The following is a 27,264-nucleotide window of genomic DNA, read 5'->3' as shown; positions in this document are numbered from 1 at the left end:
CAGGCATCTCCAGGACAATTGTCCTGACTCCAGATTCCTTCCCTGGTAGACATTTCCAGCAAACACAATAGAAATCAATACCACACATCTGCAGGTTAATTTTCTTGCGGGCATTTACAGGGAAATAAAATGTAATAGAATTTTGGGCCGCATACATACTCGAGATTCGTTTCCTTGCGGGCATTTTCAGGAAAATGGACAAACAAATTAAGGGTTTTGGACCACTTATTTCGAGGTCCGTTTTCTCGCAGGCATTTACGGGAGAGAAAAATGAAGTTTCCGACTGAATTTGTCAACAATTATGCGGAAGACAGCGTGCAGATTTAAAAATAATAACCAGTTCTCTCCAAAGTTTAACTACTGTATTATATTTTTTTTGGGGGGGGGGGCTAACACTCACCGATAGAGACTAACTTGATATTTTCCCGGTCCAAGAATTCCAGGCCCACCGACACGTTCTCCAGCTGCATCTGCCTGAAGTTGGGTCGCTGGTTAAACTTTCGGAACATCTTCTTCTGGCTGAGAACTTCCAGCAGGGCGATGAGGCGCAGCCCATCGCTCAGGTCTGTCTGTAAGTTGGCGATCCGCTTGTTCACACACTTGAGGTGCTCGTTGCACCAGCGGGTGAATGTGTTCTGCTGAATCTTCTTCCAGGGCGCGTCGTCCGCCAGGTCCTTCTCGGTGGCTGGCATCTCTCCGTCTGCCGCCGCCGCCGCCGCCGCCGCTGGTGCCGCGGGCGAGCCCAGCTTTTGACTCGCGTTGCTCATGGTAAAGGCAGAGAGCGAGCGCTCGCAGTCTTGTTGCTGCCTGGGAGGAGACTGCGGTTAATGTTCGCGTCTTAAAGGGGCCGTGTTCTCCACTCCCCTCTACCCTCTCCTCCCTCCAACAACGTCCCACTCTCCGCTCCATCCCCTCTGCCCTCGCCCCCTCCCTTTCTCTCCTCACTACTCGCCGCTCCCCCTTCCCTCACCGCTTCTCCCCCTCCCTTTCCCATCTCTCCTCCTCTCTCTCCCTCTACCTCCTCTCCCCCTCCCTTCTCTCCTCTACCCTCCACTCATCCTCCCCCTCCCCTGCCCTCCTCTCACTTTCCTCTCTTTTCTCCCCTCTCCTCTCCCTTCCCTCCCCCTCTATCTTCTCTCCTCTTCTTTCCCTCCCTCCTCCCTCTTCCCACTACTCCCCTTCCCTCACTTCACTTATCTCCCTTCCCTCCCTTTCTCTCCCCCTCACCTCCTTTTCCCTACTCTCATCCGCTCACCCCTCCCTCCCCTCTTCTCCCTTTCCTCCCTCCCTCATCTCCCCTCCAATCCTCCCCTCCCCTCCTTTCACCCCTTCCCTTCCCCTCCCTCCCTACCCCTACCCCTACCGTCTCATCTTCTCCCCTCCCTTGCCTCCCCCGCACACATCTCGCTGCAGACCCGGGCCATTGCAGGAGCTGTTGAACCAGGGAACCCACGGGGGCCCAGTCCCGGGGGTGAATTCGCCTAGCGCCTAACTCTTTACCCCACCCACTGACGATGTCTGACTGAATTACCAGCCTCCAAATCCGACCCAAAGGGAGAGGATGGAAGGGGTTAACGTCTCTGGGTTTTTCTCGGGGGCGGGGGTGGCAGAGGGTTCAGTTCAATGGGGTTATGAGGACTATTAAGATGTCCCGGATCACTCAGAGGCGGCATTTTGACTCGAGGGGGCTGGGGTGGCAGAATCTCCTGGTTTTAATTTCGCACCGAGATCGCCTGCCAGAAAATCGGCCTCGAACAGTTTGCGCTGAATTGATGCCTCCGGCCCCGCGTTCAGCACCGGCTATACCTCCCCGTCCCCTCCCGTCCACCCTCTCCCCTCTCCCCCTCCTCTCCTCTCTCCCCGACCCTTCCCTCTCGTCTTCCCTGTCCTCTCCCCTCTCCCCCTCCTCTCCTCCTCCTCTCCTCTCTCCCCGACCCTTCCCTCCCGTCCACCCTCTCCCTCCTCAGCCCAGGGAAATAGTCTCTCCACACTCCTCTCACTCCCGCTCTCTTGCCCCTCAAGCCCCCACTGTCTTCCCCTTCCTCTCACTCCCCCTTTCTTCCCTCCCCCTCCCCAATTCTTCTCTTTTCTCCACCTCTCCTTCCGTCTTCCCTGTCCTCTCCTCTCTCCCCCTCTCTCCTCTCTCCCCGACCCTTCCCTCCCGTCTTCCCTGTCCTCTCCCCTCTCCCCCTCCTCTCCTCTCTCCCCGACCCTTCCCTCCCGTCTTCCCTGTCCTCTCCCCTCTCCCCCTCCTCTCCTCTCCCCGACCCTTCCCTCCCGTCTTCCCTGTCCTCTCCTCTCAACCCCTCCTCTCCTCTCTCCCCGACCCTTCCCTCCCGTCTTCCCTGTCCTCTCCCCTCTCCCCCTCCTCTCCTCTCTCCCCGACCCTTCCCTCCCGTCTTCCCTGTCCTCTCCTCTCTCCCCGACCTTCCCCCCCGTCTTCCCTGTCCTCTCCTCTCTCCCCCTCCTCTCCTCTCTCCCCAACCCTTCCCTCCCGTCTTCCCCCATTCTCTCCAAACCCTTCCCTCACTCACTCCCCTTCCCCTCTCCAACCCTTCCCCATTCTCTCTCCTCTGTCCTCTCCCCTCTCTCCCCCAACCCTTCCTCATTCTCTCCTCATGCACTCCCCTTCCCTCCTTTCTCCTTCCCGCTCCCTCTCTCTTCCCCATCTCTACCCCCTCACCTTCTTTCTGTTCTCCCTTCACCCCCTCCCTCCTCGAAAGTTCACCCCTCCTTGCCCATTTCTCTCCCTCCCTCTGTCCCCACTCTCCCCTCGACTCGACATTCCCCTCCCCAATTCCTCCCTCCCTCTTTTAACACGACCCTCACACACGGTCCTCTCTCCCAGCACCCCCATTGTGGCACGCGGTGGACTCCTAGATCCGCTGGATTTGTTGGGAGGGGGAGCAGCTGGGGACGGCCTCTCCCAGTCGCGCAGCCCACCTGCCCGAGGAGGGAAGGGGTTGTGCAGAGGGTACATTGCAGTCACGCCACTTCAGGGCATTGCATCGCGGGCACACACACAGACCCTACCCTCACTGGAGTTTAGACGCATAAGGGAGGACCTCATTGAGACCTACCAAACACTGAGACGTGGATAGTGGGGAAGTCTCGGACCTGAGGGCACAGCCTCAGAATAGAGGGACGTCCATTTAGAACAGAGATGAGGAGGAATTTCTTCAGCCAGAGGGTAGTGAATCTATGGAGGCCGAGTCACTCGGTGTTCTTAAAGCGGAGGTTGATAGATTCCCAGTGGGTCAGGGCGTCGGTTTACGGGGAGAAGGCGGGAGAACGGGGTTGAGAGGGATAGTATATCAGCCATGATGGAATGGCGGAGCAGACTCGATGGGCCGAATGGTCTAATTCTGCTTCTATGTCATAATCTTACCCCCGCCCCCCACAACCCTCTCCTCTACGTGCACGTTCTTCTAACCGAGGGAGCTTCACGCGGCGGCTGGGGCAGTGAGGAGGGAGCGCCGAGCTGCGGGAGAGGTTGGGGTGCGAGTCAAGGAGGGAGCACTCCACACCGAGGAATGGGCAGTGAAATGGAAAGACAGTGAGGGGGGCTATCGGCGAAAATGCTAACCAGAAGCCCCCCCCCCCACCCACCCACCCCGAGGGGGACACCAACTGAGAGACAAGTCTCCTCCGGGGTCGGAATAAGACTCACTCCGCCGCAGGCGCCCAGCTGGCTGTGGGATCGTCCTGTGCTCAGAGGAATTGGACCATTCACCTGTCAATCGATAGCTCCCTCCGACTGCTGCCTGACTTCACTACGGGCAAGAAGAAGCAGTGTCCGGACAAAGCGAGTTCTGAACACATCCCAAATTCCAAGTTCCCACTGGACCAGACGTGACTAAGCCATGACTGTTCACATTCCAGAGATAATATTCACATGCTCTCAATCGGGGATGATAGCAGACCGTGCAAGAGTCTTTGCCCATTTAAGTCCATGCTGACTCGCTGTGTTGCCAGCACCCGTTCACCTTCCACTTACAGTAAAACAGATATTCCAACACTGGCTCGGACGGAGTGGAGGGAGCTTCACTCTGTGTCTGACCCCGGGTGAGTGTGATGGGACGGTGTGGAGGGAGTTTCACTCTGTGTCTGACCCCGGGAGTGTGTGATGGGACGGTGTGGAGGGAGATTCAGTCTGTGTCTGACCCCGGGAGTGTGTGATGGGGCAGTGTGGAGGGAGATTCACTCTGTGTCTGACCCCGGGAGTGTGTGATGGGACGGTGTGGAGGGAGATTCACTCTGTGTCTGACCCCGGGAGTGTGTGATGGGACGGTGTGGAGGGAGTTTCACTCTGTGTCTGACCCCGGAAGTGTGTGATGGGACGGTGTAGAGGGAGATTCAGTCTGTGTCTGACCCCAGGAGTGTGTGATGGGACGGTGTGGAGGGAGATTCACTCTGTGTCTGACCCCGGGAGTGTGAGATGGGACGGTGTGGAGGGAGATTCACACTGTGTCTGACCCCGGGAGAGTGTGATGGGGACGGTGTAGAGGGAGCTTCACTCTGTGTCTGACCCCGGGAGTGTGTGATGGGACGGTGTGGAGGGAGCTTCACTCTGTATCTGACCCCGGGAGTGAGTGATGGGACGGTGTGGAGGGAGTTTCAATCTGTGTCTGACCGCGGGAGTGTGTGATGGGACGGTGTGGAGGGAGTTTCAATCTGTGTCTGACACCGGGAGTGTGTGATGGGACGGTGTGGAGGGAGTTTCAATCTGTGTCTGACACCGGGAGTGTGTGATGGGACGGTGTGGAGGGAGTTTCAATCTGTGTCTGACCGCGGGAGTGTGTGATGGGACGGTGTGGACGGATCTTACTGTTACAATGAGGGTAGTGGGTTTTATCAGGTCATGATGACACTGTTACCTTTACACAAAAGATTGCAGAGCTGAGAGTGATGTATCACAGAGACCCCTAGGGGTACAGTTACAGAGTTTGTGAAAGAGGTTTCCATGCTGCCTTCGTCGGTGGGACTGTACAGGAGCTGAGTGGTGGCAATTTCATGCAGAGGGTTGGAGTAGCTGGTGGAGGGGTAGAGTTGGGACGTTGAAAGGGCATGTGCACAGCTCAGTGCATTGGGAAGTGCCGAGGGATTGAGGACCAGTGGATCTTCCTCAATTAGGACAAGTGGTCAGAATCAACACTGTGCAATACCAGATACAGTAACACAGACACTCCCCTCACTGTAACACCCCTCACCCCTCAGACACACCCTCACTGTAACACCCCTCACTGTAACACTCCTCACCCCTCAGACACTCCCTTCACTGTAACACCCCTCACCCCTCAGACACTCCCCTCACTGTAACACCCCTCACCCCTCAGACACACCCTCACTGTAACACCCCTCACCCCCTCAGACACACCCTCACTGTAACACCCCTCACCCCTCAGACACACCCTCACTGTAACACTCCTCACCCCTCACTGACACTCCCCACCCCTCACTGACACTCCCCCCACCCCTGACACTCCCCCCACCCTTCACTGACACTTCCCTCACTGACACTACCCCCACCCCTCACTAACACATCCCTCACTGACACTCCCCCCACCCCTCACTGACACTCCTCACCCCTCACTGACACTCCCCCTCACCCCTCACTGACACTCCCCTCACCCCTCACTGACACACTCCTCACCCCTCACTGACACTCCCCCACCCCTCACTGACACTCCCCCCACTCCTCACTGACAGTCCCCTCACCCCTCACAGACACACTCCTCACCCCTCACTGACACTCCCCTCACCCCTCACTGACACTCCCCTCACCCCTCACTGACAATCCCCTCACTGTGACTTTGACACACCCCTCACCCCTCACTGTGACACTGACATTCCCCACACCCCTCACTGTGACACCGACACTCCCCTCACCCGTCACTGTGACACCGAGACTCCCCTCACCCGTCACCGTGACACCGACACTCCCCACTCCCCTCACCGTGACACCGACTCACCCCACACCCCTCACTGTGACACCGACACACCCCTCACCCCTCACTGTGACACTAACACACCCCACTCCCCTCACCGTGACACCAACACACCCCTCACCCCTCACTGTGACACCGACACACCCCACACCCCTCGCTGTGACACCGACACACTCCTCACCCCTCACTGTGACACCGACCCACCCCTCACCCCTCACTGTGACACCGACACACCCCACACCCCTCACAGTGACACCGACACACCCCTCACCCCTCACTGTGACACCGACACACCCCACACCCCTCACTGTGACACCGACACACCCCTCACCCCTCACTGTGACACTGACACACCCCACTCCCCTCCGTGACACCGACACACCCCTCACCCCTCACTGTGACACCGACACTCCCCACACCCCTCGCTGTGACACCGACACACTCCTCACCCCTCACTGTGACACCGACACTCCCCACACCCCTCACTGTGACACCGACACACCCCTCACCCCTCACTGTGACACTGACACACCCCACTCCCCTCCGTGACACCGACACACCCCTCACCCCTCACTGTGACACCGACACACCCCACACCCCCCACGGTGACACCGCCACACCCCTCACCCCTCACTGTGACACCGACACACCCCACTCCCCTCACTGTGACACCGACACACCCCTCATCCCTCACTGTGACACCGCCACACCCCCTCACCCCTCACTGTGACACCGACACACCCCACTCCCCTCACTGTGACACCGACACACCCCTCATCCCTCACTGTGACACTGACACACCCCTCACCCCTCACTGTGACACCGACACACCCCACACCCCTCACCGTGACACCAACACACCCCTCACCCCTCACTGTGACACCGACACACCCCACTCCTCTCACCGTGACACCGACACACCCCACACCCCTCACCGTGACACCAACACACCCATCACCCCTCACTGTGACACCGACACACCCCTCACCCCTCACCGTGACACCGACACTCCCCTCACCCCTCACTGTGACACCGACACTCCCCACAACCCCTCACTGTGACACCGACACACCCCTCACCCCTCACTGTGACACTGACACACCCCACTCCCCTCCGTGACACCGACACACCCCTCACCCCTCACTGTGACACCGACACACCCCACACCCCCCACGGTGACACCGCCACACCCCTCACCCCTCACTGTGACACCGACACACCCCCACTCCCCTCACCGTGACACCGACACACCCCTCACCCCCTCACTGTGACACCGACACACCCCACTCCCCTCACCGTGACACTGACACAGCCCACACCCCTCACGGTGACACCGACACACCCCTCACCCCTCACCGTGACACCGACACTCCCCTCACCCCTCACTGTGACACCGACACACCCCTCACCCCTCACTGTGACACCGACACTCCCCACACCACTCACTGTGACACCGACACTCCCCACACCACTCACTGTGACACCGACACACCCCTCACCCCTCACTGTGACACCGACACACCCCTCACCCCTCACTGTGACACCGACACAACCCACACCCCTCAGATGATCCAGGGTTCTGAAAGTGGTGGCTGAAGAGATTGTGGAGGCATTAGTACTGATCTTTCAACAATCACCAGATCCTGAAGTCCGGAAGACTGGAAAATTGCAAATGTCACTCCACTCTTCAAGAAGGGGGAGAGGCAGAAGAAAGGAAATCATAGGCCAGTTAGCCTGAACTCAGAGGTTGGGAAGATGTTGGAGTCGATTGTTAAGGATGTGCCTCCAAGTACCCTGAAACCACATGATAAAATAGTCTGTAGTCAGCACGGTTTCCTCAAGGGACAGTCTGCCTGAGAAATCTGTTGGAATTCTTTGAAGAAGTAACAAGCAGGATAGACAAAGGAGAATCTGTGGATGTTGTGTTCTTGGGTTTTCAGAAGGCCTTTGACAAGGTGCCACACGTGAGGCTGCTAAGCAAGCAATGAGCCCGTGGTATTACAGGAAAGATACTAGCAGTGGCAGATTGTCAGGAGGCAAAGAGTGGGATTAAAGGGAGCCTTTTCTGGCTGACTGCCAGTGACTAGCGGTGTTCCACAGGGGTCTGTGTTGGGACCGATCCTTTTTATGTAATGTGTCAATGATTTGGATGATGGAATTGATGGCTTTGGTGCAGAGCTTGCGGACGACGTGAAGACAGGCGGAGGGGCAGGTAGCTTTGAGGAAGCAGAGAGGCTGCAGAAGGACTCAGACAGATTAGAACGGGCAAACAAGTGGCAGACGGAATACGGTGTTGGTCACGCACTTTGGTAGGAATGAAAGTGTTGACTATATTCTAAATGGAGAGAAAAAACAAAACAAAAACTGAGGTGCAAAGGGATTTGGGAGTCTTTCTCAGGATTCCCTAAAGGTTCTCTGGTGAGAAACACAAATGCAATGTTAGCATTCATTTCGAGAGGACTGGAATATATATAATGTAATGTTGAGGCTGAATGAGGCACTGGGGAGGCCTCAGCAGTTTTGGGCTCCTTATCTCCGAAAGGATGTGCTGACACTGGAGAGGGTTCAAAGGAGGTTTACGAAAATGATTCCAGGATTAAAGGGCTTGTCGTACGAAGAGCGTCTGATGGCTCTGGGCCTGTATTCGCTCGCATTCAGAAGAATGAGGGAGACCTCATTGAAGCCTGTCGAATGGTGAAAGGCCTCGATAGAGTGGAGAGGATGTTTCCCCACGGAGAGAGAGTCTAAGAGCAGAGGATACAGCCTCAGAATAGAGGGGTGTCCCTTTTAGAACGGAGGCGAAGAGGAATTTCTTTAGCCAGAGTGTGGTGAATGTGTGGGATTCTTTGCCACACAAATTGTGGAGGTCAGGTCTTTATTTAAGACAGAGGTTGATAGATCCGTGATTGGTCAGGGTACGGGGAGAAGGCAGGAGGCTGAGAGGAAAACTGGATCAGCCGCGATGAAATGGCAGAGCAGACAATGGGCCGAATGGCCTAATTCTGCTCCTGATTTCCGGCACTGCCCTGACTTGCGTGTCACGTAGAGAGCTGGGACGCAACGTCCACGGTTGGCCTCGCAAACGGACCTGCCTCGGGCCTCTCGTCCTCCCTGCCCGCCACCCCGGAGGTTTGCCAAGCATCGTTCCCCTCTCACTGTCTCATTTTAGACTCCCTACCCCGGGGAAATGTCTGATGACCGACATTATCTACGCATCCCCCTTCCCTTCGTGGAGGTTATAAGGTCACCCCCTCAGCCTCCTTTGTCCCAGGGAAAGGAAGTGCTTGAGATCTCCCTCAGTCCTCTAGATGAAAAACAGACCACATAGGGGTAGAATTATGCCATTCAGCCCATCGAGTACACTCCGCCAATTCATCACGGCTGGATCTGAGATCCCTTTCAACCCCGTACACCTGCCCTCTCACCATATCCCTTGATGCCCCGATCGGGGGTCTATCAACCTCTGCTTCAGCTATCCCCACGGCTCGTGGCTTCCATTTCAATCTGTGGCAGAGGCTTCCACAGATTCACCGCTCTTTTGCTTTTCCTTACCTCTTTTCTAAAAGGTCGCCCCTCAATGTTCAGGCTGCACCCCCTTACTTTCCGATACCCCTGCCGGAGGAAACACCCCCTCCACACCCACCCTATCTACTCCTTTCAACATTCAGTCGGTGTCACTGCATTCTTTTAAATTCCAGTGAGTGCAGGCCCAAATCTGCCAAGTGCGTCTCATATGTTAACCCCTTCATTCCCAGATACATTAAAGCGCCGTGCAGGCCCTTCGGCCCATAATGTTGTGCTGACCCTTTAACCTGCTCCAAGATCAGTCTTGAGCCCTGTGTCAGAATCAGGTTTATCATCACTCACAGATGTCGTGGAATAGTTTTTTTTTTGCGACGGCAGTATAGTGCGATACATAAAATTACTACAGTACCGAGCAAACTATATATATATATATATGACTGCGACATTTGCCCAGTTCTGCAGGTCAGAGATAATAAAGCTGAAATTGGAATCCACCCAGATCATTTCATGATACCGAGCAATGCGCTACAACAAGCTAAAACAAAAAGAGAACGCGGAGTAATAACTTCCACCCCAATCCCGGCTGCAAGGGGAGGAGGGTTGAGCATGGGGGCCGGCAACCCCTTCCATAAAAACTCACCCCTCCGAGGGGAAGCATCTTCGCCTGTACGGAACTGTGCAAAAAAATCTTCGGCGCACGTTGAAACAAATCTGTAAACTTGGAGCAGTGTGTGAAGTGTTCCTCACCTACCTGCGGGAAAGATGTAGCTACGGTCGAAAGAATAGAGGGAAAATTTACATTGCCAGGTCTGGAGGACACGAGCTATCAGGAAAGATTGAATAGTTTAGGACTTCATTCCTTGGAATGTAGAAGATTGAGAGGAGATTTGATAGAGAGATACGGAATGATGATGGGTATAGATAGGGTAAACACAAGCAGACTTTTTTCCACTGAGGTTGGGCGGGACTACAACTCGAGGCCATTGGGTTAAGAGTGAAAAGTGAGAAGTTTATGGGAACGTGAGGGGGAAACTTCTTCCCTCGGGGGGGGGGGGGTGTGAGAGCGTGGAACGAGCTGCCAGCACCAAGAGGTGCATGCGAGCTCGATTTCAACATTTAAGAGAAGTTTGGATAGGTACATGGATAGTGGGGCTATGGTCCCGGGGCAGGTCAATGGGACTCGGCAGTTTAAATTGCTTGTCACAGACTAGAGGGGCCAAAGGGCCTGTTTTTGCACTGTACTCTTCAAAGACACTAAAGCAAAGACCCTTCCAGAATTAATGAAAAGTTTCTGTAAACAGCAGTAAACAGTAAAAAAACACAAATCAAAATTTGGTGTGACTACTCTGTGCCTTTAAAACTGCACCTGAGGTGTTTCATGCAGGTTTATAAGAAAATCAGCTGGTGGGTTGTTCCAAGCATCTTGGAGAATTTGTCACAATTCCTCTGCAGGTTTTGGCGGTCTTGCTGATTTCTGTCTCTCCAGGTAACCCCAGGCAGCCTGAATGATGTTAAGAAGGGGACTAGGTTCAGGACACACCATCTGAAAGCATTACAGATCCAGCGTGCCTAAGACTTTTGCAGAGTTCTGTATGAAACTATGAAATGAAAGCAGAAGCCACAGGACTCATCAAACTTCTGTTGTCCCAGGACAGCAGACTCTGTTGGGCTGCCTGTGGCCCAGTCAGGGTGTTTGGGGGTGGGGGGGGGGGGAGGGAACAAGGAGAGGAGGAAGTCATTGTAAAGATGGGGAAGCTTTAGAGAGGGTGCAGAGGAGATTCACCAGGATGCTGCCTGGATTAGAGAGGGTGAAGAGGAGATTCATCAGGATGCTGCCTGGATTAGAGAGGGCGAAGAGGAGATTCACCAGGATAATGCCTGGATTAGAGAGGGTGCAGAGGAGATTCACAAGGACGCTGTCTGGATTAGAGAGGGCGCAGAGGAGATTCACCAGGATGTCACCTGGATTAGAGAGGGCGCAGAGGAGATTCACCAGGATGTCGCCTGGATTAGAGAGGGTGCAGAGGAGATTCACCAGGATGTCACCTGGATTAGAGAGGGTGGAGAGGAGATTCACCAGGATGTCACCTGGATTAGAGAGGGTGCAGAGGAGATTCACCGGGATGCTGCCTGGATTAGAGAGCACGTCTTGTGAGGAATGAGCGAAGGCTTTTCTCTTTGAAGCCACAAACGGTGAGAAATGACCTGACAGAGATGTACAAGATAGAAAGAGGCACAGATCAAGTGGACAGCAAGAGTGGAAATGCCTCATATGAGGGGGACATAACTTTAAGGTGATTGGACAAAAGTTTAGGGGGAGATGTCAGAGGTAAGTTTTTTTTTATAAACAGAGTGGTGGTGGAGGCAGATACATTGGGGGCATTTGAGAGACTCTCAGATCGGTACATGACTGAAAGAAAAGTGCGAGGGAAGGGTTAGATTGACATTAGAGTAGGTGAAAGGGTCAGCAGGAGATAACGGGCCAAAGGGACTGATCTGGTCTATGCACACCGATAATACTATACGCCTCTGTCAGGTCTCCGGCGCGATAGAGAAAACAACCCATTCGTCCAACCTCTCCTCTCACCCTCTCTATCCCCGACAGCATCCTGGTGAATCTCAGCTGCACCCTCTCTAATCCAGACAGCATCCTGGTGAATCTCAGCTGCACCCTCTCTAATCCAGACAGCATCCTGGTGAATCTCCTCTGCACCCTATCTAATCCAGGCAGCATCCTGGTGAACCTCCTCTGCACCATCTCTAATACAGGCAGCATCTTCTTGAACCTTCTGCACCCTCAGTAATCCAGGCAGCATCCTGGTGAATCTCCTCTGCACCCTCTCTAATCCAGACAGCATCCTGGTGAATCTCCTCTGCACCCTCAGTAATCCAGGCAGCATCCTGGTGAATCTCCTCTGCACCCACTCTAAACCAGGCGACATCCTGGTGAATCCCCTCTGCACCCTCTCTAATCCAGGCAGCATCCCAGTGAATCCCCTCTGCACCCTCTCTAATCCAGGCAGCATCCTGGTGAATTTCCTCTGCACCCTCTCTAATCCAGGCAGCATCCTGGTGAATTTCCTCTGCACCCTCTCTTATCCAGGCAGCATACTGGTGAATCTCCTCCGGACCCTCTCCAATCCAGACAGCATCCTCGTGAATCTCCTCTGCACCCTCTGAAATCCAGGCGACATCCTTGTGAATCTCCTCTGCACCCTCTCCAATCCAGGCGACATCCTGGTGAATCTCCTCTGCACCCTCTCTAATCCAGGCAGCTTCCTGGTGAATCTCCTTCGCACCCTCTCTAATCCAGGCAGAATCCTGGTGAATCTCCTCTGCACACTCTCTAATCCAGGCAGCATCCTGGTGAATCTCCTCTGCACCCTCTCTAATCCAGGCAGCATCCTGGTGAATCTGCTCTGCACCCTCTCTAAGCCAGGCGACTTCCTGATGACTCTCCTCTGCACACTCTCTAATCCAGGCAGCATACTGGTGAATCTCCTCTGCACCCTCTCTAATCCAGGTGACATCCTGGTGAATCTCCTCTGCACCCTCTCTAATCCAGGCAGCATCCTGGTCAATCTCTTCTGCAGCCTCTCTAATCCAGAAAGCATCCTGGTGAATCTCCTCTGCACCCTCTCTAATCCAGTCAGCATCCTGGTGAATCTCCTCCGCACTCTCTCTAATCCAGACAGCATCCTGGTGAATCTCCTCTGCACCCTCTCTAATCCAGGTAGCATGCTGGTGAATCTCCTCTGCACCCTCTCTAATCCGGACGGCATCCTGGTGAATCTCCTCTGCACCCTCTCTAATCCAGGCAGTATCCTGGTGAATCTCCTCTGCACCCTCTCTAATCCAGGAAGCATCCTGGTGAATCTCCTCTGCACCCTCTCTAATCCAGGTGACATCCTGGTGAATCTCCTCTGCACCCTCTCTAATCCAGGCGGCATCCTGGTGAATCTCCTCCACACCCTCTCTAATCCAGACAGCATCCTGGTGAATCTCCTCCGCACCCTCTCTAATCCAGACAGCATCCTGGTGAATCTCCTCCGCACCCTCTCTAATCCAGGCAGCATCCTGGTGGATCTCCTCTGCACCCTCTCTAATCCAGGCAGTATCCTGGTGAATCTCCTCTGCACCCTCTCTAATCCTGGCAGCATCCTGGTGAATCTCCTCTGCACCCTCTCTAATCCAGACAGCATCCTGGTGAAGCTCCTCTGCACCCTCTCTAATCCAGGTAGCATCCTGGTGAATCTCCTCTGCACCATCTCTAATCCAGACAGCATCCTGGTGAATCTCCTCTGCACCGTCACTAATCCAGATAAAATATTGGTGAATCTCCTCTGCACCCTCTCTAATCCAGGCTGCATCCCTGCGAATCTCCTCTGCATCCTCTCCAATCCAGGCGACATCCTGGAGAATCCCCTCTGCACCCTTTCTAATCTAGATGACATCCTGGTGAATCTCCCCTGCACCCTCTCTAATCCAGACAGCATCCTCGTGAATCTCCTCTGCACCGTCTCTAATCCAGATAAAATATTGGTGAATCTCCTCTGCACACTCTCTAATCCAGGTGACATCCTCGTGAATCACATCTGCACCCTCTCTAATCCAGGCAGCTTCCAGGTGAATCTCCTCTGCACCCTCTCTAATCCAGGCTGCATTCCTGCGAATCTCCTCTGCATCCTCTCTAATCCAGGCGACATCCTGGTGAATCTCCTCTGCATCCTCTCTAATCCAGGCAGCATCCTGGTGAATCTCCTCTGCACCCTCTCTAATCCAGGCACATTCTGGTGAATCTCCTCTGCACCCTCTCTAATCCAGGTGACATCCTGGTGAATCTCCTCTGCACCCTCTCTAATCCAGGTGACATCCTGGTGAATCTCCTCTGCACCCTCTCTAATCCAGGCAGCATCCTGGTGAATCTGCTCTGCACCCTCTCTAAGCCAGGCGACTTCCTGATGACTCTCCTCTGCACACTCTCTAATACAGGCAGCATACTGGTGAATCTCCTCTGCACCCTCTCTAATCCAGGTGACATCCTGGTGAATCTCCTCTGCACACTGTCTAATCCAGGCAGCATCCTGGTCAATCTCTTCTGCAGCCTCTCTAATCCAGACAGCATCCTGGTGAATCTCCTCTGCACCCTCTCTAATCCAGTCAGCATCCTGGTGAATCTCCTCCGCACTCTCTCTAATCCAGACAGCATCCTGGTGAATCTCCTCTGCACCCTCTCTAATCCAGGTAGCATGCTGGTGAATCTCCTCTGCACCCTCTCTAATCCGGACGGCATCCTGGTGAATCTCCTCTGCACCCTCTCTAATCCAGGCAGTATCCTGGTGAATCTCCTCTGCACCCTCTCTAATCCAGGCAGCATCCTGGTGAATCTCCTCTGCACCCTCTCTAATCCAGGTGACATCCTGGTGAATCTCCTCTGCACCCTCTCTAAACCAGGCGGCATCCTGGTGAATCTCCTCCACACCCTCTCTAATCCAGACAGCATCCTGGTGAATCTCCTCCGCACCCTCTCTAATCCAGACAGCATCCTGGTGAATCTCCTCCGCACCCTCTCTAATCCAGACAGCATCCTGGTGAATCTCCTCCGCACCCTCTCTAATCCAGACAGCATCCTGGTGAAGCTCCTCTGCACCCTCTCTAATCCAGGTAGCATCCTGGTGAATCTCCTCTGCACCCTCTCTAATCCAGGCAGTATCCTGGTGAATATCCTCCGCACCCTCTCTAATCCAGGTAGCATCCTGGTGAATCTCCTCTGCACCCTCTCTAATCCAGGCAGTATACTGGTGAATATCCTCCGCACCCTCTCTAATCCAGGCAGCATCCTGGTGTATCTCCTCTGCACCCTCTCTAATCCAGGCAGCATCCTGGTGAATCTCCTCTGCACCCTCTCTAATCCTGGCAGCATCCTGGTGAATCTCCTCCGCACCCTCTCTAATCCAGACAGCATCCTGGTGAAGCTCCTCTGCACCCTCTCTAATCCAGGTAGCATCCTGGTGAATCTCCTCTGCACCATCTCTAATCCAGACAGTATCCTGGTGAATCTCCTCTGCACCGTCTCTAATCCAGATAAAATATTGGTGAATCTCCACTGCACACTCTCTAATCCAGGCGACATCCTCGTGAATCACATCTGCACCCTCTCTAATCCAGGCTGCATCCCTGCGAATCTCCTCTGCATCCTCGCTAATCCAGGCGACATCCTGGTGAATCCCCTCTGCACCCTTTCTAATCTAGATGACATCCTGGTGAATCTCCCCTGCACCCTCTCTAATCCAGGCAGCATCCTGGTGAATCTCCTCTGCACCGTTTCTAATCCAGATAAAATATTGGTGAATCTCCTCTGCACACTCTCTAATCCAGGCGACATCCTCGTGAATCACATCTGCACCCTCTCTAATCCAGGCAGCTTCCAGGTGAATCTCCTCTGCACCCTCTCTAATCCAGGCTGCATCCCTGCAAATCTCCTCTGCATCCTCTCTAATCCAGGCGACATCCTGGTGAATCTCCTCTGCATCCTCTCTAATCCAGGCGACATCCTGGTGAATCTCCTCTGCATCCTCTCTAATCCAGGCAGCATCCTGGTGAATCTCCTCTGCACCCTCTCTAATCCAGGCGACATCCTGGTGAATCTCCTCTGCACCCTCTGTAATCCAGGCAGCATCCTGGTGAATCTCCTCTGCACCCTCTCTAATCCAGGTAGCATCCTGGTGAATCTCCTCTGCACCCTCTCTAATCCAGACAGCATCCTGGTGAATCTCCTCTGCACCCTCTCTCATCCAGGCAGTATCCTGGTGAATCTTCTCCGCACCCTCTCTAATCCAGGCGACATCCTGGTGAATCTCCTCTGCACCCTCTCTCATCCAGGCAGCATCCTGGTGAATCTGCTCTGCACCCTCTCTAAGCCAGGCGACTTCCTGATGAATCTCCTCTGCACCCTCTCCAATCCAGGTGACATCCTGGTGAATCTCCTCTGCGCCCTCTTTAATCCAGGCGACATCCTTGTGAATCTCATCTGCACCCTCTGTAATCCAGGCGACATCCTTGTGAATCCCCTCTGCACCCTCTGTAATCCAGGCGACATCCTGGTGAATCTCCTCAGCTCCCTCTCTAATCCAGACAGCTTCCTGGTGAATCTCCTCTGCACCCTCTGTAATCCAGGCAGCATCCTGGTGAATCTCCTCTGCACCCTCTCTAATCGAGGCAGCATCCTCGTGAATCTCCTCTGCACCCTCTGTAATCCAGGCGACATCGTTGTGAATCTCCTCTGCACCCTCTCTAATCCAGGCAGCATCCTCGTGAATCTCCTCTGCACCCTATGTAATCCAGGCGACATCGTTGTGAATCTCCTCTGCACTCTCTGTAATCCAGGCAGCATCCTGGTGAATCTCCTCTGCACCCTCTCTAATCCAGGCAGCATCCTCGTGAATCTCCTCTGCACCCTCTGTAATCCAGGCGACATCCTGGTGAATCTCCTCTGCACCCTCTCTAATCCAGGTGACATCCTGGTGAATCTCCTCTGCACCCTCTCTAATCCAGGCAGCATCCTGGTGAATCTCCTCTGCACCCTCTCCAATCCAGGCGACATCCTGGTGAATCTGCTCTGCACCCTCTCTAATCCAGGTGACATCCTGGTGAATCTCCGCTGCACCCTCTCTAATCCAGGCGGCATCCTTGTGAATCTCCTCTGCACCGTCTGTAATCCAGGCAGCTTCCTGGTGAATCTCCTCTGCACCCTCTCTAATTCAGGCAGCATCCTGGTGAATCTCCTCAGCACCCTCTCTAATCCAGGTAGCATCCTGGTGAATCTCCTCTGCACCCTCTCTAATCCAGGCAGCATCCTGTTGAATGTCCCCTGCACCCTCTCTAATCCAGGCTGCAGCCTGGTCAATCTCCTCTGCTCCCTCTCTAATCCAGACAGCGTCCTGGTGAATCTCTACTGCACCCTCTCTACTCCAGACAGCATCCTGGTGAATCTCCTCTGCACCCTCTCTAATCCAGGCAGCATCTTGGTGAATCTCCTCTGCACCCTCTCTAATCCAGACAGCATCCTGGGGAATCTCCTCTGCACCCTCTCTAATCTAGGCAACATCCTGGTGAATCTCCTCTGCACCCTCTCTAATCCAGGCGACATCCTGGTGAATCTCCTCTGCACCCTCTCTAATCCAGGCGGCATCCTGGTGAATCTCCTCTGCACCCTCTCTAATCCAGGCAGCATCCTGCTGAATCTCCTCTGCACCCTCTCTAATCCAGGCGACATCCTGGTGAATCTCCGCTGCACCCTCTCTAATCCAGGCGACATCCTGGTGAATCTCCGCTGCACCCTCTCTAATCCAGGCGGCATCCTGGTGAATCTCCTCTGCACCCTCTCTAATCCAGGCAGCATCCTGCTGAATCTCCTCTGCACCCTCTCTAATCCAGGCGACATCCTGGTGATTCTCCGCTGCACCCTCTCTAATCCAGACAGCATCCTGGTGAATCTCCTCTGCACCCTCTCTAATCCAGGCGACATCCTGGTGAATCTGCTCTGCACCCTCTCTAATCCAGGTGACATCCTGGTGAATCTCCGCTGCACCCTCTCTAATCCAGGCGGCATCCTTGTGAATCTCCTCTGCACCGTCTGTAATCCAGGCAGCTTCCTGGTGAATCTCCTCTGCACCCTCTCTAATTCAGGCAGCATCCTGGTGAATCTCCTCTGCACCCTCTCTAATCCAGGTAGCATCCTGGTGAATCTCCTCTGCACCCTCTCTAATCCAGATAGCATTCTGCTGAATCTCCTCTGCGCCCTCTCTAATCCAGTCAGCATCCTTGGTGAATCTCCTCTGCACCCTCTGTAATCACGGCAGCGTCCTGCTGAATCTCCTGTGCACCCGCTCTAATCCAGGCAGCATCCTGGTCAATCTCCTCCGCACCCTCTCCAATCCAGGCGACATCCTGGTGAATCTCCTCTGCACCCTCTCTAATCCAGGCGGCATCCTTGTGAATCTCCTCTGCACCCTCTGTAATCCAGGCAGCTTCCTGGTGAATCTCCTCTGCACCTTCTCTAATCCAGACAGCATCCTGGTGAATCTCCTCTGCACCCTCTCTAATCCAGGTAGCATCCTGGTGAATCTCCTCTGCACCCTCTCTAATCCAGGCAGCATCCTGTTGAATGTCCTCTGCACCCTCTCTAATCCAGGCTGCGACCTGGTCAATCTCCTCTGCTCCCTCTCTAATCCAGACAGCATCTTGGTGAATCTCGTCTGCACCCTCTCTAATACAGTCGACATCCTGGTGAATCTCCTCTGCTCCCTCTCTAATCCAGGCAGCATCCTGGTTAATCTCCTCTGCACCCTCTCTAATCCACGCAGCATCCTCGTGAATCTCCTCTGAACCCTCTCTAATCCAGGCAGCATCCTCGTGAGTCTCCTCTGCACCCTCTCTAATCCAGGTGACATCCTGGTGAATCTCCTCTGCACCCTCTCTAATCCAGGCAGCATCCTGGTGAATATTCTCTGCACCCTCTCTAATCCAGGCAGCTTCCTGGTGAATCTCCTCTGCACCCTGTCTAATCCAGGTAGCATCCTGGTGAATCTCCTCTGCACCCTCTCTAATCCAGGCGACATCCTGGTGAATCTCCTCTGCACCCTCTCTAATCCAGGCGACATCCTGGTGAATCTCCTCTGCACCCTCTCTAATCCAGGCGACATCCTGGTGAATCTCCTCTGCACCCTCTCTAATCCAGGCGACATCCTGGTGAATCTCCTCTGCACCCTCTCTAATCCAGGCGACATCCTGGTGAATCTCCTCTGCACCCTCTCTAATCCAGACAGCATCCTGGTGAATCTCCTCTGCACCCTCTCTAATCCAGACAGCATCCTGGTGAATCTCCTCTGCACGCTCTCTAATCCAGGCAGCTTCCTGGTGAATCTCCTCTGCACCCTGTCTAATCCAGGTAGCATCCTGGTGAATCTCCTCTGCACCCTCTCTAATCCAGGTAGCATCCTGGTGAATCTCCTCTGCACCCTCTCTAATCCAGGCAGCATCTTGGTGAATCTCCTCTGCACCCTCTCTAATCCAGACAGCATCCTGGGGAATCTCCTCTGCACCCTCTCTAATCTAGGCAACATCCTGGTGAATCTCCTCTGCACCCTCTCTAATCCAGGCGACATCCTGGTGAATCTCCTCTGCACCCTCTCTAATCCAGGCGGCATCCTGGTGAATCTCCTCTGCACCCTCTCTAATCCAGGCAGCGTCCTGCTGAATCTCCTCTGCACCCTCTCTAATCCAGGCGACATCCTGGTGAATCTCCGCTGCACCCTCTCTAATCCAGGCGACATCCTGCTGAATCTCCTCTGCACTCTCTCTAATCCAGGCGACATCCTGGTGATTCTCCGCTGCACCCTCTCTAATCCAGACAGCATCCTGGTGAATCTCCTCTGCACCCTCTCTAATCCAGGCGACATCCTGGTGAATCTGCTCTGCACCCTCTCTAATCCAGGTGACATCCTGGTGAATCTCCGCTGCACCCTCTCTAATCCAGGCGGCATCCTTGTGAATCTCCTCTGCACCGTCTGTAATCCAGGCAGCTTCCTGGTGAATCTCCTCTGCACCCTCTCTAATTCAGGCAGCATCCTGGTGAATCTCCTCTGCACCCTCTCTAATCCAGGTAGCATCCTGGTGAATCTCCTCTGCACCCTCTCTAATCCAGATAGCATTCTGCTGAATCTCCTCTGCGCCCTCTCTAATCCAGTCAGCATCCTTGGTGAATCTCCTCTGCACCCTCTGTAATCCAGGCAGCTTCCTGGTGAATTTCCACTGCACCCTCTCTAATCCCGGCAGCGTCCTGCTGAATCTCCTGTGCACCCGCTCTAATCCAGGCAGCATCCTGGTCAATCTCCTCCGCACCCTCTCCAATCCAGGCGACATCCTGGTGAATCTCCTCTGCACCCTCTCTAATCCAGGCGGCATCCTTGTGAATCTCCTCTGCACCCTCTGTAATCCAGGCAGCTTCCTGGTGAATCTCCTCTGCACCTTCTCTAATCCAGACAGCATCCTGGTGAATCTCCTCTGCACCCTCTCTAATCCAGGTAGCATCCTGGTGAATCTCCTCTGCACCCTCTCTAATCCAGGCAGCATCCTGTTGAATGTCCTCTGCACCCTCTCTAATCCAGGCTGCGACCTGGTCAATCTCCTCTGCTCCCTCTCTAATCCAGACAGCATCTTGGTGAATCTCGTCTGCACCCTCTCTAATACAGTCGACATGCTGGTGAATCTCCTCTGCTCCCTCTCTAATCCAGGCAGCATCCTGGTTAATCTCCTCTGCACCCTCTCTAATCCACGCAGCATCCTCGTGAATCTCCTCTGAACCCTCTCTAATCCAGGCAGCATCCTCGTGAGTCTCCTCTGCACCCTCTCTAATCCAGGTGACATCCTGGTGAATCTCCTCTGCACCCTCTCTAATCCAGGCAGCATCCTGGTGAATCTTCTCTGCACCCTCTCTAATCCAGGCAGCTTCCTGGTGAATCTCCTCTGCACCCTGTCTAATCCAGGTAGCATCCTGGTGAATCTCCTCTGCACCCTCTCTAATCCAGGTGACATCCTGGTGAATCTCCTCTGCACCCTCTCTAATCCAGGCGACATCCTGGTGAATCTCCTCTGCACCCTCTCTAATCCAGGCGACATCCTGGTGAATCTCCTCTGCACCCTCTCTAATCCAGGCGACATCCTGGTGAATCTCCTCTGCACCCTCTCTAATCCAGGCGACATCCTGGTGAATCTCCTCTGCACCCTCTCTAATCCAGACAGCATCCTGGTGAATCTCCTCTGCACCTTCTCTAATCCAGACAGCATCCTGGTGAATCTCCTCTGCACCCTCTCTAATCCAGGCAGCTTCCTGGTGAATCTCCTCTGCACCCTGTCTAATCCAGGTAGCATCCTGGTGAATCTCCTCTGCACCCTCTCTAATCCAGGTGACATCCTGGTGAATCTCCTCTGCACCCTCTCTAATCCAGGTGACATCCTGGTGAATCTCCTCTGCACCCTCTCTAATCCAGGCGACATCCTGGTGAATCTCCTCTGCACCCTCTCTAATCCAGGCGACATCCTGGTGAATCTCCTCTGCACCCTCTCTAATCCAGGCGACATCCTGGTGAATCTCCTCTGCACCCTCTCTAATCCAGACAGCATCCTGGTGAATCTCCTCTGCACCCTCTCTAATCCAGACAGCATCCTGGTGAATCTCCCGTGCACCCTCTCTAATCCAGACAGCATCCTGGTGAATCTCCTCTGCACCCTCTCTAATCCAGGCAGCATCCTGGTGAATCTCCTCTGCACCCTCTCTAATCCAGGCAGCCTCCTGGTGAATCTCCTCTGCACCCTCTCTAATCCAGACAGCATCCTGGTGAATCTCCTCTGCACCCTCTCTAATCCAGGCAGCGTCCTGGTGAATCTCCTCTGCACCCTCTCTAATCCAGGCAGCATCCTGGTGAATCTCCTCTGCACCCTCTCTAATCCAGACAACATCCTGGTGAATCTCCTCTGCACCTTCTCTAATCCAGGCGGCATCCCGGTGAATCTCCTCTGCACCCTCTCTAATCCAGGCAGCATCCTGGTGAATCTCCTCTTCACCCTCTCTAATCCAGGCAGCCTCCTGGTGAATCTCCTCTGCACCCTCTCTAATCCAGGCAGCATCCTGGTGAATCTCCTCTGCACCCTCTCTAACCCGGGCAGCCTCTTGGTAAACCATCTGCACAGGTTCCACACCATCCCCGGTGTGGGGGGGGGGTGGGGTGGCGGTACGACCAGACTCCACACAAGTCTCCAATTTTATCCCGGGCAAAGTTTTACACACTGAACACCTTCTGCCCCCCCCCCACCCCCCCCAACTAATGAAGGCGAGAAAGCCCAATACCTTCTTGACCCCCCTGTTGCCTCTTTTCGAGGAGCTGTGATTGGTTCATGATTGTCACATGCACCGAGGGATGGTGAGAAGCCATCGTGTCCTTGGCTTTTTTGAAGGGCTTTGAGAAGGCGACAAGTGAAGAGCCCATGGTATTATAGGAGAGAGCGCAACACGAATGGAAGATTGGCTGACCGGCAGGAGGCGAAGTGTGGGAATAAAAGGAGCTTTTTCTGGCTGGCTGCCGGTGTTCATCGAGGAGTTGGCACCGATTCTTTTCACATCGTATGTCAATGACTTGGAAGATGTCATTGATGGCTTTGAGGTGAAATTTGCAGAGGATACTAAGAGTGGTGGAGGGGCAGGTAGTCCTGACGTAGCGGAGAATCTGCAGACAGATTAGAGCGGGCGAAGGATTGGCAGGTGGAAGTGCACCGTTGCATACTTTGGTAGAAGGAATAAAAGCAGAGACTATTTTGTAAAGAGTGATAACATTCAGAAGTTAGAGACGCAAAGGGACTGGGGAGTCCTTGTGCACGATTGAGTCGGTGGTGAGGGAGGTAAAGCGAGTGGACTGGGGCGTAAAAGCCGAGATGTAATGCAGAGTGGTTAAAAGGCTGTGGTGAGGCCTGGGGTATTGAGCGCGGTTTTGCGCCTCCTACCTCGGAAAGGACCGGAGAAGGTCCGGAAGAGGTGCACGAGAACAATGCTGAGAATGAAAGGGTTAACATGTGAGGCTGTTTGATGGCTCTGGGCCTATATTCACTGCAGTTTAGAAGAATGGGGGGGGGGGGGAAGGATCGCATCTAAACTTATGGAATATTGAACGATCTCAAAAGAAAGGAAGCGGAGAAGATGTTTCCAATAGCAGAACCAGAGGGCATAGCCTCAGAATACAAGGATGATTTTTGTTTTTAGCCGGACGGTTGTGGGTCTGTGGAATTCAGTGTCCTAGATGGCTGTGGAGGCTAAGTCACTGGGTATATTTGAGGCAGAGGTTCAAAGGTTCTTGATTAGTCAGGGGGTCAATGCCAGAGGAATGTGGTTGAGAGGGATAGTAAATTTGCCATGATGGGACGGCAGTGTAGACTTGATGGGCCGAATGGCCCAATTCTTCTCCTCTGATCCATGACGCAGTGCAGTGAGGTGGAACAGGGTAAAGCAATAATGAGTCACAGTTCCAGGGGAATAAGCTGCAAGATGACAACAAGGTAGACTGTGGGGTCAAGAATCCAACTTAACATACGAGGGAGCTCCTGTCACAGCAGAGTGGAATTGTCCTCGAGCCAGGTGGGATGTTCTTTCGGGCTTTTGTATCTTCTGCCCGATTGGAGGGGGGAGAAGAGAGAATGCCTGGGGTGGGTGGAGTTTTCGATCATGCCAGACGCTTTCTGAGGCAGTGAGAAGTATAGACAGAGTCCGCGGAGGGGAGGATGTTTTCCGTGATGAGCCAAACTGTGTCCACAACTCTCTGCCATTTCTTGTGGTCACAGTTGTCGCTCCGAGCCATCTGTACATCGGACACCCCTCCGTACACGAGTGGTGGTCAGGGCCCTGCCGTTTACCATACATCCCCCCCCCCCCCCCCCGCTCATTTGACCTCCTAAACGGCAACACTTCACACTTGTGAATAGGCTTGTAAAGAAACTTTTTGACTCATTGGCCCTCGTAAATCGAAGTACTGAGTACAGGAGTTGGAATTCTATGAGACGTTGGAGATGTCTAGATTAGAGTATTGTGTGCACTTTGGGTACCCTACCTACAGGAATGGTGTAAGTAAGTTTGAAAGAGGGCAGAGAACATTTACAAGAACTGGGACTGGAGCTCCTGAGAAAGATTGAATAGGCAAGGATTTCATTCCTTGGAATGTAGAAGATTGAAAGGAGATTTGATAGAGGTGTATAAAACCATGAGGGGTATAGATAGGTTAAACGCAAGCAGGCTTTTTCCACTGGCTGGGTGAGACAACAAGCAGAGGTCATGGATTAAGGGTGAAAGGTGGCAAGTTTAAGGGGAGCAAAGGGAAACTTCTTCACTCCGAGGGTGGTGAGAGTGTGGAAGTGGTGCGTGCGATTTCAATTTCAACATTTATGAGAAGTTTGGATCGGTACATGGATGGGAGGGGTATGGAGGGCTGTGGTCCCGGTGCAAGTCGAGGGAAGTAGGCAGATTAAATGGTTTTGGCATGGACTAGATGGGCCAAAGGGCCTGCTTCTGTGCTGGACTTTTCTACAACTTCTCTGGATTAAACTGTATCTGCCACTGCTCTGCCCACGTTTCCGATTAGTCTATATCCTACTGAATCCTTTGACAAACTTCTTCACTATCCAAAACTCTGCCAATTTTTGTGTGGTTCTGCAAATGTATTAATCAGTTGCCCCCTCTCCCACCCCCATTTTCTTCGATGTCATTTTGATACCCCCTTGTACCTAATAAAGTGGCCACTAAGTGTATGTAGCTGTAGCCCATCCACTGCCAGGTTTGACGTGTTGTGCTTTCAGAGATGCTCTTCTGCACACCACCGTTGTAACGTGTGGTTATTTGAGTTACTGTCACCTTCCTCTCAGCTTGAACCAGTCTGGCCATTCTCCTCCGACCTCCCTCATTAACAAAGTGTTTTCACCCACAGAGCTGCCACTCACTGGGTGTTTTTATCTTTTGTTTTTCACACCTTTCTCTGTAAACTCTAGAGACTCTTGTGCATGAAAATCCCAGGAGATCAGCAGTTTCAGAGATACTCAAACCACCCCATCTGGCACCAACAATCATTCCACTGTCAAAGTCACTTAGATCACATTTCTTCCCCTTTCTGATGCTTGGTCTGAACAGCAACTGAATCTCTTGAACATGTCTGTCTGCTTTTATGCATTGGATTCCTGCCACATGATTGGCTTAGATATTTGCATTAAGGAGCAGGTGTACAGTTCTTGTCTCTAGGCTGTGTAACTGTGTAGTGAGAGTTATTGGGGGGGGGTGTGTCACTGAGTCGCGATTGTCTGTGTGTCCATGTATGTTTCTGTGTAGGTGTGTTAGTACGCACTGCTGTCAGTAAGTGTGTGTGTCAGGGAGAGTGTGTTGGGCGTGCTTCTGCATTGTCTGTATTAGTGGGTTTATAAACGTCTGTCACCAAGTGTGACTGTAAACGTGCCTGTGAGCGTGTCATGTGTATGTACCAGAGTGTAATTGTTAGAGAGGATGTTTGGCGTGGATCAGTCTGTGAGTGTGTCAGTGTGCATCAGTGTGTGTGGCGTGTTCCTGTGCATATCAGTATTGCTTGATCGTGGGTGTGTCTAGGTGAGTGTGTGAGAATGTGTGTATGTGAGAGTGTTAGCGAATGTAACTTCCTCTGTGAGTGAGGTGTACATCTGTATCTTCTGTGTCTGTGTGGTTAACTGTGTCAACCAGTGTGACTGTAAGTGTATCAGTGAGTGAGTGTGTGGCGGGTGTGTGTCAGTGTAGGTAAGTGAGTGTATAATTGTGCACCATTAAGTGTGACAGTCAGATAACACGTTCCGATGCATGTCGAGTGTGTGTCAGTATTGTGCGTGTTTGTAAGTGTCTCGAGTATGAGCCAGTATCGATTGTATGTGTCTGAGTGTGCTAATGTGTTTGTCGGTGTGCGAGAATATGTATGAGGTCTTAGCGAGTCTATGTGAGTGTGAGTGTGAGTGTGAGTGTGAGTGTGAGTGTATTTGTGTGTGCAGATAAGGAACTGTGTCAGGTCGTGTGTGCTTGTGAGGGGGGGGGAGAGAAACTGTGAAAACCAGTGAAGTTACAAATTTGTCAAATTTGTACGTGTGTCAGTGTGTGTGTGTGTGTGTGTGTGTGTGTGTGTGTGTGTGTGTGTGTGTGTGTGTGTGTGTGTGTGTGTGTGTGTGTGTGTGTGTGTGTGATCAACCCCGACAGACGGAATTCTCCCACAAAACTGCAGCGCGCCAGTCTCGTCCGCCAGAGGGCGAGACGCCCCGAATTCCCGGACGGAATCGCTCCAGATCTGAAACAACCAGTTCCCATATTTGGAAAACTGCATCCGCATTACCGAATTGGGATCTTCGTAAAAAAAAAACGAGCGTGTATTTTAATTAAATAGATACACGCAGAGTTGGAAGATCTGCTCCCCCCCACCCCGGTTCCGCAGCTCCCAGAGACGCGCCAGCCTCCGCAACCCCTTCCTTTCCCGGGCATTTCACCGGAACGTTTGCGAACATTAACTAGTACACTGTCCGGGGGATGGGGTGGGGGGGGGGGGGAGTTGGTGTTGTTGTTCTTTCTGATGTTAAAGGACTCAGGATTGTGAAATCCCGACAACAGTGGAGGGGAACGCATCGTTAAAAAAAAATCAGCCGGTTAAAAAAAAGAAACGGGAAAGGTTTTGAAGTTGGAAAACTTTATGAAAAGTTTGTTTGGAGTGCTCTAAAAAAGGGGGGGATGGTGCAATTTTCACTCTTTATCTCTGTTTTTCTATTTCTGCCTCTGTCTCTCCCCCCCCCCCGCCCCGCCCCGTATGTCTCTCTGTCTCCTCACTCTGCGGTGTTAATCTGCCCGTCCCTCTTCCTCCCTGCTTCTCTCTCTGTCCCTGCGTGTGTGTGTGTGTGTCCATCCCTCTATTTCCCTCTCTGTCCCATTCGCTCTCTCCCTCTCATTGTGTGTCTGTCTCCCTCTTCCTCGCGAACATCACCCCCACTCCGCAGGTTGTGCTCAGCTTCTTACCGGCTTCGAGAGCGTCCCGCCACGGGAGCTTCTCCGGGAGCGACCCTCCTGCTGCAGCGAGTGCCTGGTATGTGCCCGGGGATCGGCACAAAACCAGCTCTCTCTCCCAATCTCCCCTTATTGTAAAAATCCTTAATTGGTAAAGTATCGTTGAACGGGCTTTTACAATGACGTCCGCGAACACGC

At 53.4% G+C, this 27,264-nt stretch overlaps 1 protein-coding gene across 1 annotated transcript; it reads right to left on the bottom strand.

Annotated features, from left to right (window-relative positions):
* Positions 1–389: 389 nt before the first annotated feature.
* Positions 390–27,264, bottom strand: zgc:165653 (uncharacterized protein LOC100006671 homolog). Its single transcript, XM_059959603.1, has 3 exons — positions 27,079–27,264; positions 3,734–3,773; positions 390–807 (listed from the first exon to the last, which is right to left on the bottom strand). Exon 3 carries the CDS (start codon positions 765–767, stop codon positions 390–392), a length of 378 nt encoding a protein of 125 aa, XP_059815586.1. The 5' UTR covers positions 768–807; positions 3,734–3,773; positions 27,079–27,264.

The sequence above is a fragment of the Hypanus sabinus genome, unplaced genomic scaffold (genome assembly GCF_030144855.1).
Source record: "Hypanus sabinus isolate sHypSab1 unplaced genomic scaffold, sHypSab1.hap1 scaffold_1657, whole genome shotgun sequence".
Taxonomy (NCBI): domain Eukaryota; kingdom Metazoa; phylum Chordata; class Chondrichthyes; order Myliobatiformes; family Dasyatidae; genus Hypanus; species Hypanus sabinus.
The sequence above is the reverse complement of the archived record's forward strand: the minus strand, read 5'-3'. Positions and strand labels throughout refer to the sequence as shown.